Consider the following 15,543-nt stretch of genomic DNA (forward strand, 5'->3'; position numbering starts at 1 on the left):
AGTTGAAATATTGTTGTATTATTTCTCTTTGTTATCGAGTTTCAATAATACTTATGCTATTGTAATATTTTGGTTCTTGTTGTGTTTATTTCTTTAATATGATAATTGCTTGTTGATTTTCAAAAGTAATTAGGTATTTTATTGATCTTGGTAATTGGTATTAGAGCTAATTCTTTGAATATGTTGTATTTACAAAAAATAATTGGAGTCTAGAAAGAAAATTGGGCTCAATAGATTTGACAATTGGTGATTCAAATCAAATGAAAGAAATGGAAAAATAATTCGATTTATTTTTTCCCGGCAAGGAGATAATTAGTACGTAAAAAGGCATTGGATTATTAAGCATCAAGTTTGATGTTATTAGCCAGTGGCGGAGCCAGGAATTACAAAATGGGGGGGGGGGGGAATAGACTACCGCTTGATTTGACAAAAATGTTAGAACACATAAATATTTAAATAGTTAAGGTTTTAAACTTCAGATTTCAAAAATACGGAGTACTTAATAAAAAATCCAACATCATATACCAACTATTTCTCCATAAATATATTCTTATATATAGCTAATCAAATGCACTTGTCATATATAATTCCCTATTACAACCATAATTTGAGGCTACCTTTCATGCAAAACTACAATTACACTTATTTCAATAAATACATGGAATAAATGTTAAGAAAAAGAATTAAAGGAATACTATCTTATACATTTTAAAACATGGGAAATTAAAAAAGTAAAATAAGAATTAAAGGAATACTATCTTATAAATAAAAAAGTAAAATGGCTATACCAAGGTTCAAACTCCAATCTCTTGAATACAAGTTCATCTTACTAACCAAGAAGGCAACAATTGATTAGTTGAATAATGTTGTACATTTAAGTTATATACTCATTTTAGTATTAAAAAAAAAAAAGGAGTTAAAAGGAGGTCACTGAGGTTTGATCCTTTGTCCACGAGCCTTTACAAGTGCCACTTGACCACTAGACGTCTAGACCATCTCATTTGGTATAAAGATTTGAGCACACAAATATGTATTTCAACGGATTATTTTTAAAAAATAAAGTGGGGGACAACTGTCTCCCCTTATTCTACACTGGCATTTCAAAAATAATTATTTCTTCAATTTCAAATATGAGAAGATGATGGTGGATTTATTTATTCTAACCTAACAAAGTTACAAGTATGTCTATGAGAAACCCTTTATAGTAAATGATAAAGTATAAAACATATTTTCGGATTTTGTGTATGTTTGACAACTAGTTTGCTTTGCAAATCAGTGTTATAATCATGCTGAGACATTCTTATTCAAATACACTTATCAGTTCATTACATTTGAGCGGAAATTAACATCAAAGTTTGACCTCAAAAGCAAAGTTGACGTTTATGTATATATGGAAAAGTGTCATATGTTTTTAATTACATAAAGAAATTTGACGATGTTGAAATTTTCTGTTGGAGAAGAATGACTACGCGTACAGGCTAAGCATATATGGTCCCATCGTAAAACTAATTGGTACTGCTAAATGAAATAACCTTGTAGCTTTAAATGCTAGACTGCATCTAGTCATCCGGATTCAGATGCATCATATATCTCACATTAATGATACATTATATAATGATGGATGTATATATACTGTAATATGCTTACAAAATGTCCCTAGGAAGTGTAGGAACTCAAGCAACAACTTAGCGGTCCAAACTCACACAAAATACACTGACCTTCCTTAGCTTAGAACAAATTAAGATTGAAAGAGTATGTACTACACAGTAACAATTTAACAATCATAATCAATGCACATACTTTTTACTTGAAGGGTAGAGAAAGTTATGGACCCATTTAGATGTATGGTATTCCCAAACCAAATGGCCCATTTGTGTCAGAAGGTACTTGTGTCATAAAGGAATTAAAAGGAGCAATTGTCCTACAGTATTGGGATCTTACCTATCTCATTGTTGATTGATTACTTGTATCTTGCCCCCTTCGTCTCTTATTGTTTATCCTAATGAAAATTTTGATATTTTTATACTATTTAGATGAATGAAATTGATGCGAAACAAAATTAGTCGTAGTATGACTAATGTAGTGGACGTGAAAGGAAAATTATGTATACTATAGAGCAAATTCACAAATACAATGCAAAAAAAAAAAAAAACTGGAGCAAACCAAAGAGACGGAAAAATTATAATAATAATTAATAATAGTAGCAAGCTATCTCTTTTGCAAAAGATATTTGCAGTTGTAAAGCATAATAATATAAGATTAAAAAAGAGCCAAAAATAAAAAAAATAAAAAATAAAAGAAAAATAAATATTATTATTAGTAAAATATATAGTATTTGAAAGCTTTAATTTCTACCGCATATGTTGGTGTCTCAACAGTTTTGTTGACTGTGTTGGAGATAATAGTCTTCTCTCTGAAGCTAATGTTCAATAGAAGAAAAAAAGTGTAATTTGGTATACTTAAAGATAAGAAGGTGCAATGACAAAGAAACTCAAACCAAATTCTTTGTACCAAATTTTCAATCATTATTATTGCCTTCTTTCACCCATCATCTTCCACATAATTATCTTATTAATTATAGGGACATACATACATACTAAGCCTTTTTACCCATAATCTAGCCATTGAAAAGTAAATCTTTGTTAAACTTTTGTACGACGGATGTATACACAAAGAATTTATCTAGTCACCTCATAAAATTTTACAAATAATTGATCAAATAGTTATATACAAGTATATAATTGGATTAAGCAAGGTGACTAATATAGTAGTAGAAATATTATTGTATAGAGACGTGTAGTACACTCATACAGAGACATATAGTACACCCAATATAATAGATATTTGATCCTTCAAAAAAAAAAAAATTTAATACTTCGTAGATATCTGTTTATTATTATTCATCATACAGAAAGTTAAACTTTGTTTTCGATTTTTAGAGAATTGAGACCGTTTTAGTTCAAGTTAATTAAGTATTAATAACCATTTGCTTAACTTAGCTTGTACTTCCTCTGTCGCTTATTTATATACCTATTTCTCTTTATTATGTGCACCTTATTAAGGACATATAAATAAGGGATGGAGGGAGTAATTCGTAAGTCCGTAACTCATAGTTATATATATGCACCTTATCAAGGACATAGTTAAAATATATGCGGATATATATTAATTATTATAATCTAACTAATTCCTAAATAAGTAAATATACTTAGACGAGGGGTAAAATGAATAGTATCTTCACTAGTACATGTAAAGAAATTAAAGATAATAATTATTTGACCGTATTAATTGTAATTGGTTGCTAAATTCATACAATGTAATCATAAAACAGCTCTTTAAATTAAAATTAAATAAAAATCCTTTTTAACAACTTATATGTAATTACTTTCACAAACTTTTTTTTACCATAAAATGCCAACCAATACCAAACAATGTCCTAAGTAATATACCTTGTCCTATAAGTAATATACCTAATATGTCCGTGTTATACATGAACTTTAATTTCTCACTTTTATGGATGGACGCTTAATTAATTCCTTGTTTACAATAAATAAACACCTTTAATGTACTGTACAATCATGTATACAGTATATGAAGTACTACAAGTATACAACCATTTAACATGTTGGCTTTCATATATGGTCACACACTCACACCAACATATAACACCTAAGAAAATATACACTAGGCATACGTTTTTTTTATGTGCACACAAGTGTATAATAGAATTCCCCATGTAGCTGAGATCCCGGCTCACACCTCTATATAGTTATGAGAAATGATACTAGATAGATGTTTCTTGATGTTGTTGATGATGATGATTTTTGTGTGGAATATTGAGGTTTGGTCTATCTATTTAAGGCTGGTGCATGAATGATGATATAGTTGTTCATGAGTAAATCTATGAACGGGAATAGACCGTCGTTGGAAAGCGGGAATTTGAGAGAGAGACTTGTCATTGGCCGCAAATCATATCCTATATTTATATTTTTTGCATTGTGGAGTACTACGTATCATATGAAAATAATTTTGCCAAACATATGTATTATTCATTTAAAGTATTGATTAACTCTTCTATTCTACGGAATCTTGTGAAATTGTTAACATATGTCTTATATGAATTTACGTGCTACTAAACAATACGGAGTAGATTATTTTTCAAGAAAATAACATATTTGATAGTATTGCCGGTATTACGTACCAAGATGGCTAGACAAGTGTCAATACTGAATATTATTGACAATAGAAATAACCAAACTATACATGAAAAGTTATTTGTGAATTTATCTCATTAATAGTTATTCGAGAGTGGGTTGTGTGACCGTATCTGTCTATCTAAGAATATTACTCGTATATACTAGTACGTACATTATGTATGCATATGTGATCAAGTTTTATATTCTATATTAGTAACTTTTTTTTTGTTTTTTTTGTTTTTGTATACAAAATATTTATTTTCGTTAATATCTTATTGAATAATATATACAGTTTCTCGATCTTAATATATACAACTTCTCTTAATAGAAAAATGACCGAATTAATATAGAGTATATGAAATTTAGTAGCTATATTTATCCAAAAATATAGAATGATTTTAATTTCATTGTATAGAGTATATAACAATTACTCCATGTTATATTTCCTTTTATATTCACATGTAAATTAATCATAGTAAAAGTTAGAATAATATAATTTCTTATACTTGTAACCATATGATTATAAATTCATAAAAGCTGGCTAAATTAAATATAATCAATAGGATGCTAGATTGCTAGTTCATGGATAGTACTATCACACGTTTTGTAATAGTTGGATTATAATTGTTGATCCTTTTTGCCTAGAAAAAACGTAAAAATAATAGAGTGAGTTACAGCAAGTAATATAAATGTGAGATTTTCTTGTTGGGGTAGCCTTATATAAAGGGGGATATGATATTGAGATCAACTACATACTTATTCCCCTCTCCAAATCAAAATCACCAAAATCAAACAACTCAAAAGAAGAGAGAGAAATTGAAGCTATAATTCTAGAGAGAGAAAGAAAGAAATAAAAAAAAAAAAATGGAAGAACATTTAAATCCACTAGCAGTGACTCATCTTTTACAATACACTTTGAGAAGTTTATGTTGCCAAGACAATTCTCAATGGGTTTATGCTGTTTTTTGGAGGATCCTTCCTAGAAATTATCCTCCTCCCAAGTAAGTCTCTCTTTCTCTCTCTCCAAAAAGAAAGAAAAAAATAAGTTTACAAATTTAACAAGTTCACTATTGTTTTCCTAATTTTTGGCCATTGGCATAGCAAAATCTCTATCTTGTTCTCCAATATACCAAAACTTCAAATTAGTATTTATGATTTTTTTTTAATCATTTTATCGTGTTCATTCATTAATGAATAAAACTGATAGTTTACAAATTTAACAAGTTCACTATTGTTTTCCTAGTTTTTGGCCGTTGGCATAGTAGCATCTCTATCTTGTTCTCGAATATACCAAGACTTCAAACTAGTATCTATGGTTTTTTTTTAATCATTTTATCGTATTCATTTATTAATGAATAAAACTGATAAAATAAGTAAAAACACACACATGGTATATACACCAACCTGACTACTCTAGGTATACACGAGAACAACTATGAATTTGTATCGATCTCTACATAAGCATGATCGATCTCTCATACATTATTTCTTCATTCCTTTTATAGATGGGACACTCATGGAGGAGTTTATGATAGGTCTCGAGGCAACAGAAGAAACTGGTAATTAAAATTTTATTCATCTCTTAAAATTTGATTCATTTCCCATAATATTCCACTATATAATTTTTTTTTTTTTTTTTTTTTTTTTTTTTTTTTTTTTTTGGTGCACATATTCCACTATATAAATAATTGCACTATTACAATTATTATATGGTCGGTCCACAAAATAATATTTCATGTACAATAACATATGATATATGTGATAATTGATGTATCCATTTAATGATCAGGATATTAGTATGGGAAGATGGGTTTTGCAATTTTTCGGCGTCTACAACGGCTGAGATGAACTCCGGCAGTGGCGGCGGCGGTAGCGATTATCCTAGCTCATCACCATCATCATCAGCCAATTATGGTGATCAACAATTTCAACAGTTTCAAGCTGGATTACAACCTGAGCTTTTCTTCAAAATGTCCCACGAAATTTATAATTATGGTGAAGGGTATGTATGGTATTATTAAATAACATTTTTTAATTATTTATCTTATAGTTAACCCTAGATTATACTCTTATTTTATGTTATTTTATGGTTTAAATATGACAGATTGATTGGGAAAGTTGCAGCAGATCATAGTCATAAATGGATATACAAAGAACCAAATGAAAACCAAGAAATTAACTTCTTATCTGCATGGCATAATTCGGCTGATGCGGTAATTTTAAGTTTTTTTTTTTTTTTGTTTTGTTTTTTTTAATAATTGTTAATTGTTTGAAATATTTAATAAAATATGTCAAGGTTTTATGAATATAAAATTTATGATATATATGTATATATCTCATTTTGCAGCAACCAAGGACTTGGGAAGCCCAATTCCAGTCGGGTATCAAGGTATCATCTCTTCTCTATTTTTTGTTTTTCTACGGGAAGGTATTATCGACTAAATAAATTGCCAAGATTGTACTCACACTGTCCGGAATTAATATTACATCGATAGTTTATCTAGTTCGTACTAATATTCTAATACTCCTACTCCGGAGTATATAAATCTAGACAAAATGACCATTTTTTATTGTTTTATAAGTAAAATTGAAAACATACTATATTTGTTAAATATTGGTAATTGTCACATCTTTTGTTCAAATTACATTTTGAAAATCTAATAAAGCTGGTTGCTTTTTTAGTATCATTGCGTTTTCATTATTAGTACTATATGCATACATATACTATCTATGTGCCAAATCCTAGAAAATTTAGAATTTTTGGGTCAAAGTTTTGGTAATTTTATGGTATGATGATTATGACATTTATTTTAAGATGAAATTTGTACTCGTATACAATTTTAGTAAACAAAATTTGGTTGATTTTGTTACGTCAATAACATATGTGAATATCATGTAGACTATAGCCTTGATAGCGGTACGAGAAGGCGTGGTACAACTTGGATCATTAAACAAGGTTGTGGAGGACTTAAGCTACATCGTTTTGCTCCGGAAGAAGTTTACCTACATTGAGAGTATCCCCGGGGTGCTCTTACCTCACCCCTCTTCTGCTGCGTTCCCACCATCCATAAGGCCCGTTGACGGGTATGGGATCCCGCCCGAAATGTGGGCCTACCAAGGCAGTGGAGGAGGGCCCATGGGAATGGGCCCAACCGCCCAACTCATGGAACAATACGAGTATTACAACCAAGCCCAAGCCCAACAACAACAGTCGCCCATGGTGAGGATGATCACCCCGTCCATGAGCAGCCTCGAGGCCCTCCTATCGAAGCTCCCCTCGGTGGGGCCTGGCCCGGCCCACCGAGACCCCACGGGACATTGTGGTCCGGAGGCCCATCAGTTCTTGGGCTCACCATCAACCCAAAAGGTGGAAAAAGAAGAGTTGGGTGAGGAAGAACATCAACAAGAAATTAGGAATATTAATAATAATTATAATAATGAAAGAGAGGTTGTTGGGGAATGTAGTAGCACCTCAATGTCATCATATCAGCAGCATTTTTCATATCATCACCAAGATCTTAATTTAGCTGCTAGCAGGCCTAGTACTGGATTTTAGTAGAAATAATTTTTAATTATATAGTTTTAAATATTAATTAATCATTTGAATGATTGTCATTATTTAAGGAACACAATAATATTGTACTCAAAATTTAATTAGATTTAATTTTTAGTGCTTGGCTTGTTGCTAGTAGCTTAGGGTTCAAGATTTAGTCTACTACTGTAATTTTTGGTTTGTATTTATATATGTAACTTTTTATCTATGATAATGCAACTACAATTGTATTTTAGTTATATTGTTCAGATCAACTATATGTAAATATGTAATACTCTTCGTAATGAATACACAACTAACAATTATATATAGTTTTAATTTGGATGTTATTCATGTTATTTTACCCCTAAAATGTGTATGAGGTTACTCATTAGCTAAATAGGGTTGAGGAGGTACCAAATGATTGTTTTTTTTTTTTTAATATATATTTTTACCCCTTAAGAAAAGACGTTTTACAATTAGGGTTGTCTTCTCTCCAAACCGAAGCCTAATTGATTGGAATGAAGGAAATAAGAGAACTTACTATTGTAATAAGAGTCGGTTTCCTAGCTAGTGATCGACTATCTGTATGATGTACCACAGAGGCCACATAATCTTCAACCGTATTTGCTTCTCTCAAACGATTGTATCCGAAGAGGTGAGGAAATTAATCGATAAAGTTATACATATGCATGCAAAACAACACACCGAAAACTAATGGTAACTTACTAATATTCCCTAACTATACAATTTAGGAAGATATATGACTATAAAAGAGTGGTAAATTATTATACGAGTAATCTAGTTAGAAGATGTTGTAAACATAACAAGTCAAAATGATTGAAGAAATTGTAAGAGTAGTTGCATGTTTTAAGAAATGCAAATTAAATTGATTAAGATTTTTAATATTAACAATTTTGTAATGGGTCTATAAATTAGGAATTTCCTCTGTTCGTTTCTGAATAATGGAAGTACTTTGACGAGTACAAGTGCTAATGCACAAGTTTAACTTGAATATATGCATTTATGTATTAATAAAAATTATAAAAAAATAAATAATATTTTAAAATATATGTTGAGACTTGTTTTTTTACAAGAAAATATATATTGAGACTAGTTCAGTAATATATTACAAAATAACATTTAATTTTACATATAAGTAAAATAAGTCAAAATTAATATATGGATAATGTCAAAGTCAAATTGTTGCGAATACTTATAAATGAAGGGAGTACATGTATAAGGAAAAATTTATTTTAATAATCCCAACAACTTTGGTCAATTTACTTTTAATAATTACAACTATGTTTATTCTAAAATAGTTCCAACTATAGAATGTGTTATCTTTCCACCTGATGAAAGGGTTAATTTTCTTAAAAAAAATATATGTTTGCCATGTGTCAGCACATATGATTAATCCAAAAAAGGGAAAAAAAAATTCAAAGTACCAGCCTAGGGCCGGTGGCCTCCCCCCTCACCAGTCCCCACCCCACCCCATCCCCTCCCCAACCCCAAACCACCGAAAACATCGCCTACCTTCCCCCACCCCCAAAAAGCCCTCCTCCCTCCCTAACCTTGAAAGCACCCATATAAACCACTGAAAAATATGGGTAGATTCAGGTCAGGTGGGGGAGGGAGGGGATTTTTATTTTTATTATTTTTTTATTTTTTTATTTTTTTTGGGGGGGGGGGGGAGGGAGGGAGTTCATTTCAAGGGTGGAGGAAGGGAGGGGGTCGTTTATGATGGTTTGGGGCTGGGGAAAGGGTTGGGCGATGAGGGGGAACCCATCGCTTGTGGCTGGTTGTTTTTTTTTGGACCAAAACACGTGTTGACACGTGTCCAATTCACCTGTTGTAATAAGTTGATTAGCTGCTGGGATTGAAGAAAGAAAACACATAGGTTGGGATTATTATTTCAGAATGATCGAAAGTTGGGTTTACTCAAAATAAATTGCCCAAAATTGGGATTATTAAAATGAAATTTTTTCTTAAAGGTCCTCCAACCATAATATCCAACCACCAATAATAAGTTATACATTTACAATACGTATAAACTAATCAAATACTCTATAGCATAATATATATATGGTTGGAATACGACTTATTTCGCTTGTAATTCTAATTAAACTCCGTTTATCTACAAATCAAACATTTTTTTAGTTTGGTTGGATACGCATATTAAGGAGTTTAATTAGTAGGGTAGAGTGGGAACTTAAGTCATGTATATAACTTATAGTAACATCTTTTCTTGAAGCATGTGAAAATAAGTCTAGGAGAATAGAGCTTTTAAAATCATCCCCATTACTATTTTAGATTTCAAGCTTATGCCATTTTTTTTAACTTATTTTTCTTAATATGAATTTTCTTTATTTTATTATTTAAATTAAATTATTTGTATTAATATTAACGTTTTTATTAAACCTATGAAAAATAAAGTGAGAAGAATAATGGTGCTATTACGACTTTACGACAATAGGTACTCCCTCATTTTTTGAATGTCTTATTATGACTTTTGCACTATTTACGTACACCACTTTAAAAAAATATTTATGTTTTATACATACAATGAAACAAATGTTCAAATATAATCATAAGATTACTTGTTAGAATCATCTCAATGTATAGTTTTCAAATATCAACCTTTAATAATCTAAACTTAATGTTAATAAAAGGTACTCCATATTATTGATCAAAATAGACCAGGTGTGATTAAATATAATAAAGTGAAAGTGGGAGTAATAAAATAAATCTTGCACGCCTACAATTGCCCACGAAATAAAAATAGAAGTAAACAAAAATGGTATCTCCTGATTCCTGAAGTTGCTTTACATTGGGCTTGAAATGACACTTGACCTCTCCATAAGTCCATAGTCCATTAATATATAATTTGACGTTGTAATCCGGAACATTTTCCTAAAAAGAATAAGATTAGATTATGAAGTTTGACATTTTAAGTGGATGATTAGCTTTATTTAATCTGTTATGATATCATATCAACCTATCAACATATAATTATTTTACTCTAAAGTTTGAGTTGATAGTGAAGGTTCAATGAATAATTTATGCTCCAATAATGTTGTTCCCTACAAAATATACATGATTCAAAGAAGGGATCAATAGTAATTTTATTGGACAATGACTATATGGGAACCACAAATAATTGTCTTCCTGTTACCAAAATTTATGGTGTTTTGTGTACTTACGTAGCATAGCAAATATTGGAATTTTGTTTTTTGTTTTCCCTCTAAAATATTTAGTACCATTAGGTTTTATTACTCCCTCCATTGCATTATAAATAACACGTTTGACTTTTTATCAAAGTTAAGCCAACAAATGGTGATTAAGTTTTGGTATTTTTCACCTTTTGGTGATTAAGTTTCCAAACACCACCGTGTGGTAATTGGAGGTAAATTTCCGGTTGAAAAAATTTAATGGGTAATATAAACATAATCACCTACGGCTAATAACTTAGTCACCTAAGATTAACCAATTAAAATTAAGCACATGCAATTATATTAATAAAGAAAAAAATAATTAGGAGGCAAAAACTTAATCACCTAAAGTATGTATGAGCTATGAAAATTTTCTCATTTAATTTTCTAGAATAATTATATTAATGAAGTAACTTTTAAGTACTAACTACCATCTTCAGAAAATCTTTTATATTATTAGTATAACTTACTTTTTTTTTTTTAAATTGGTGAAAAAAAAATAATGTGAGCATGCAGGCTATAACTTGTGAAAGATGGAAAAAATTTTGTTAGAGACATTGAAAAATATATTAATTTGGTGTAATTTTTATATTGGTAAGAGTAGGCATGTAGATCGATTATACTTTGTATTAATTTTAATATGCAAATAATATATTTTATTATGATTAATTATGTACTAATTATATACATTCAACTTAAAATTAAATATACGAAATGAACCGAATGATGTAATATAAATTGATCCTTATATTCAAATTCAACACGGAGTATAAATTTGCCAAAATTCTTAAAACAGCTTAATAGTGTATCTCTATTGCTCTAAAAGTAATTATAAATCTAAAATATTTTTTTGTGACCGAGTTCGTTGATGTACAAGCGAAAATTACATCTAAATAAATATCTGGATCATAGTTGATTTGTTCTTTTTTGGTCTAATGAAGTAAAGTGGAATGGCTCTTCAAATGGTAGAAATATGCTGCAGATGGCTTACTATGATGGCGTATCTCATTTTTTTTTTTGCATTAGCTGGCCTTTTGTTTGAAAGAATACATTTCATCTTTCCATAACCCTTGTATGTGTTTGTATTGTAGAATTAAAATAAATAAAATTGATGTTTTTTTTTTTTTTTGACATCACTGGAATTTCTCTTAAGATTTATGTTGTTACCTCACTGGAATCGCTCTTCAAATGGTGGATTATGTTGTGCAATGGAGTTTTTTTTAAAAAATTTTGGATGAACTTATTATTATTAGGAAAAATTGATATTAATAATCCTAACTTTGCTCCATTTTCTTTTAATAATCATAACTTTAGACTACTTTGGAATAATCCCAACTTTGGGGGTGTTTGCTTTCTTCAATCCCAAACCGGTCAACAAAAGACAATGACCTATTATATCAGGTTAAAGTCCTGATTGGTAAAAAAAAAAAAAAAAAAACCACAAATCACCACTAGCTCTCCTCCCCTTCCCCACCGTCCACCTTAACCCCACCCCCACAACCCAGCCCGCCGCCCATCCTTTGTCGGCTCGCCACCCCTCCCCCACCCCTGGCGTCACTGATTTTCCCCCTCCCCGAAACCCCCTCCTATTCCCCAACGCAACCACCAAGCAAACCCTCCCCCACTCCCAAAAACCCCAAACCGCCCCTCCTCCCATCCTGAAACCCTAGCAGCTAGGGTTTTTGATGGTGGGGGGGGGGGGTGTTTGGGGGTTTTTTGAAATTTGGAGAGGTGGTTTTAAGGGCATTTCGAGTGTTTCAAGGGAGATTTGATGGTGGGGGAGTCGGAAAATGAGGGAACGTGGGGGGTGAGTGAATGGGTCGCATCACTGGCGCGGGGGGGGGGGGGGGTGGGGGGAATCTGGTGCAGGGGGAGGGGGAATAGTGGTGTCACAAGGGAAGAGAGGGGTGGGGGTTGCCGGCCTGCGTCAAAGTTTAGGTGGTTGATCGGTTGGGTGTTGGGTTTGGCTGGGTGGTTTTTTTTTTTTTAATTTTTTTGTTTTAAAATTTTTTTTAACCAATTAATTTGCAACATGTGTTATTTAAAGAAAAAATAAAATAAAAATATCCCATTTAACCAGTAACCGGTCATTGAGATTGAAGAAAGAAGACACCCCCCCAAAGTTAGGATTGTTCCAAAATAATCCAAAGTTGGGATTATTCAAAGAAAATGGAGAAAAGTTGGGATTATTAATATTAAGGGCCGTTTGGTTCGCACAAGGTAAAAAGAATGGAATCAACAAAGGGAAATGAGGAGAAAGGAAAGCTAATCCCTCATTTTTTTGTATTGTTGTTTGTTTTACATAAACAAAGGGAATCACATTTGCAACCACCACTACTCTCCTCCTTCTACAACCAGTCAACCACCACTACCCCTTAAATCTACCATTCACCTACCACCACCACCAATTTAGCCACCACCCTCCTCACGACCTGCCACCGTCTCCCCTGTCGCCTGCCCTGGCCACAATGATTCCCTCCCCTCTACTGCCATTGATGCCCTCTTCTCTCTCAAGTTTTATTTTTTTGGGGTGGTTTAGTGGTGGATCTGGAGGTTTTGGAGGTATGAGTGGTGGTTGTGTCGAATTGGGTTTGGTGGTTTACACAAAAGGTGGGTTTTCGGGTGGGTTTGGGTCGATCTTGGTGCGAATGTTTTCGGGGAGGGTGGGATTAGGGTGTTTTCGGTGGGGTGGTTTTAGGGAGGGTAAGGCGAGGTAAGGTGAGGCGAGGGGTTTCGGTGGTGGGCGAGGGTGAGGCGAGGGGTTTCGGTGGGGTGGCTAGCTGTTTCGGTGGTAGGGAGTGTGGTGCGGTGGTGGCTGGGTGGTTTTGGGTAGTTTCGGTGGTTGCTGGGTGGTGGCGTCAGTGTGTCGGCGATTTGTTGGTGGCTAGGCGATGATTCTAGTGGTGTCGGTGGGCAGTTGGTGTTTCTAGGGTGGTCAAGGTAATTAAAAGGTTGGTCAAGGTAGTTGGGTGAAGAGGAGTTTGGGGGTTAAGGTGATTCCCTTGGGGGGGGGGTGGGAATGAAAATAGAGGAAAATGGGGTAATGGAAGGGGTAAAGGAAATGATTGAATTTGCCTATCAACATCAACAAAGAGAATCATGACAGTTGATTCTCTTTCCCTTTGTTGAATACCCTCAATCAAACGACCCCTTAATCTTTCCTTATTATTAAGTTAGAAATGGAAAACATATTTATGTAAAGAATTTCCTAACGACTAGTTTTTTATTTTGGAAAAACAAAATTGCAAAAATTAACATTAATTTATGACCAAGTGATTATGTTTATGTCTCAAGTGATTATGTTTTGGTGTGGTTATAGGTGAATTAATGAAAATTCACGTTGGTTAGTTGGTCACAATATTCTCCTCAATCACCAAACTACTAACAAAAAAAAACCTTGATCACTAAAGATGAAAAAATGAATCACCAAATATGGGCTTAACTCCTTTTTTATCATTATCATAAATTTGTCAAAACCCAAATTAATTACTCCCTCCGTCCCCCTTTGTTTGTCACTTTTTCCATTTTGAGTGTCCCTAAATATTTGTCACATTTTATATTTTCATAATTATTAAGATATATAAAAAGACTTTTATAACCTTACTTTTTTGTCCTTATTAAGCCCTCTTTTTATTTTACCCTAACATTTGCCTTAAAAATTATATCAACTTTTGACTAATTTAATGTTTTACACTCTTGAATCTCTCAGTTTCTCTTTCCCATGTACTTTATTAAATTGGAAATGTCTCTTTCCTATGCACTTTTATTATTTTACTGGTTGGAAATTTTACTTTCCCATATACTTTTATTACGTTACATTCTCCGCCTTAATTCCTGTGATTTTTCTTCAAAAGTGACAAATAAAAGGAGACGGAGGGATCATTTTTTTTTTGTTCAAATGACTCAATTTAGTTGGACTTTTTTTAATGATAAATATTTGTTCATTTTATGATGTCTTGAATCATTTGATAATTTGTTTTCTTCTCGTAAACTCAATCAAGTCAACTAATAATAATTACACACATGATCAAAACTATGTACTCTAATAATTTTTTAATTTATAGTTAGAAGAATTTTAGGATTTCGACTCAATTTAGTTGGACTTTTAAAAATGATAAATTTTTGTTTATTTTATAACCGTATGTCTTGAATCATTTGGATAATTTGTTTTCTTCTATTAAACTCAATCAAGTCAACTAATAATACATTAGATACTTGATCAAAACTATGTACTCTAATAATTTTTTCATTTGTAGTTAGAAGAATTTTAGGATTTCGACTTTGAATTATTCAAAATTGGGACCATTAGTGGGTCTCTCTAGCAAAAAAAACTCAACTAAAGCATGGAAAACAAATATATGGTGGGAAACCAATAACAAAAAACACATCCAAGTACCTTGAACCAAAAACCCCGCATGATTTATATTCATTAGTTGTAGGCCTAAAAACTTAGGATAAAATTTAATTCACCCGGGCAGTGGCGGAGCCAGGATTTATAATTCGGGGGGACAAATTTTGGAGGTTAAAGTTTCGGCAAAAATCTCAAGAAAAAAATTGATAACCTAAATTGTTTAATATTTATTTGAAATCACATATGCCAATT

General features: G+C 31.9%; 1 protein-coding gene across 2 annotated transcripts; it reads left to right on the forward strand.

Annotated features, from left to right (window-relative positions):
- Window positions 1-4,812: 4,812 nt before the first annotated feature.
- LOC110708267 (protein RICE SALT SENSITIVE 3-like) lies at window positions 4,813-8,042 on the forward strand. Of its 2 annotated transcripts, XM_021886366.1 has the most exons (7): window positions 4,813-5,197; window positions 5,702-5,755; window positions 5,986-6,198; window positions 6,301-6,409; window positions 6,544-6,585; window positions 7,096-7,261; window positions 7,331-8,042. In XM_021886366.1, exons 1-7 carry the CDS (start codon window positions 5,061-5,063, stop codon window positions 7,750-7,752), a joined length of 1,143 nt encoding a protein of 380 aa, XP_021742058.1. In that variant the 5' UTR covers window positions 4,813-5,060; the 3' UTR covers window positions 7,753-8,042. The 2 variants fall into 2 exon arrangements, with proteins under 2 accessions (XP_021742058.1, XP_021742053.1); XM_021886361.1 differs by having other exon boundaries at window positions 7,096-8,042.
- Window positions 8,043-15,543: the final 7,501 nt, after the last annotated feature.

This window comes from Chenopodium quinoa, unplaced genomic scaffold (assembly GCF_001683475.1).
Source record: "Chenopodium quinoa cultivar QQ74 unplaced genomic scaffold, ASM168347v1, whole genome shotgun sequence".
Taxonomy (NCBI): domain Eukaryota; kingdom Viridiplantae; phylum Streptophyta; class Magnoliopsida; order Caryophyllales; family Amaranthaceae; genus Chenopodium; species Chenopodium quinoa.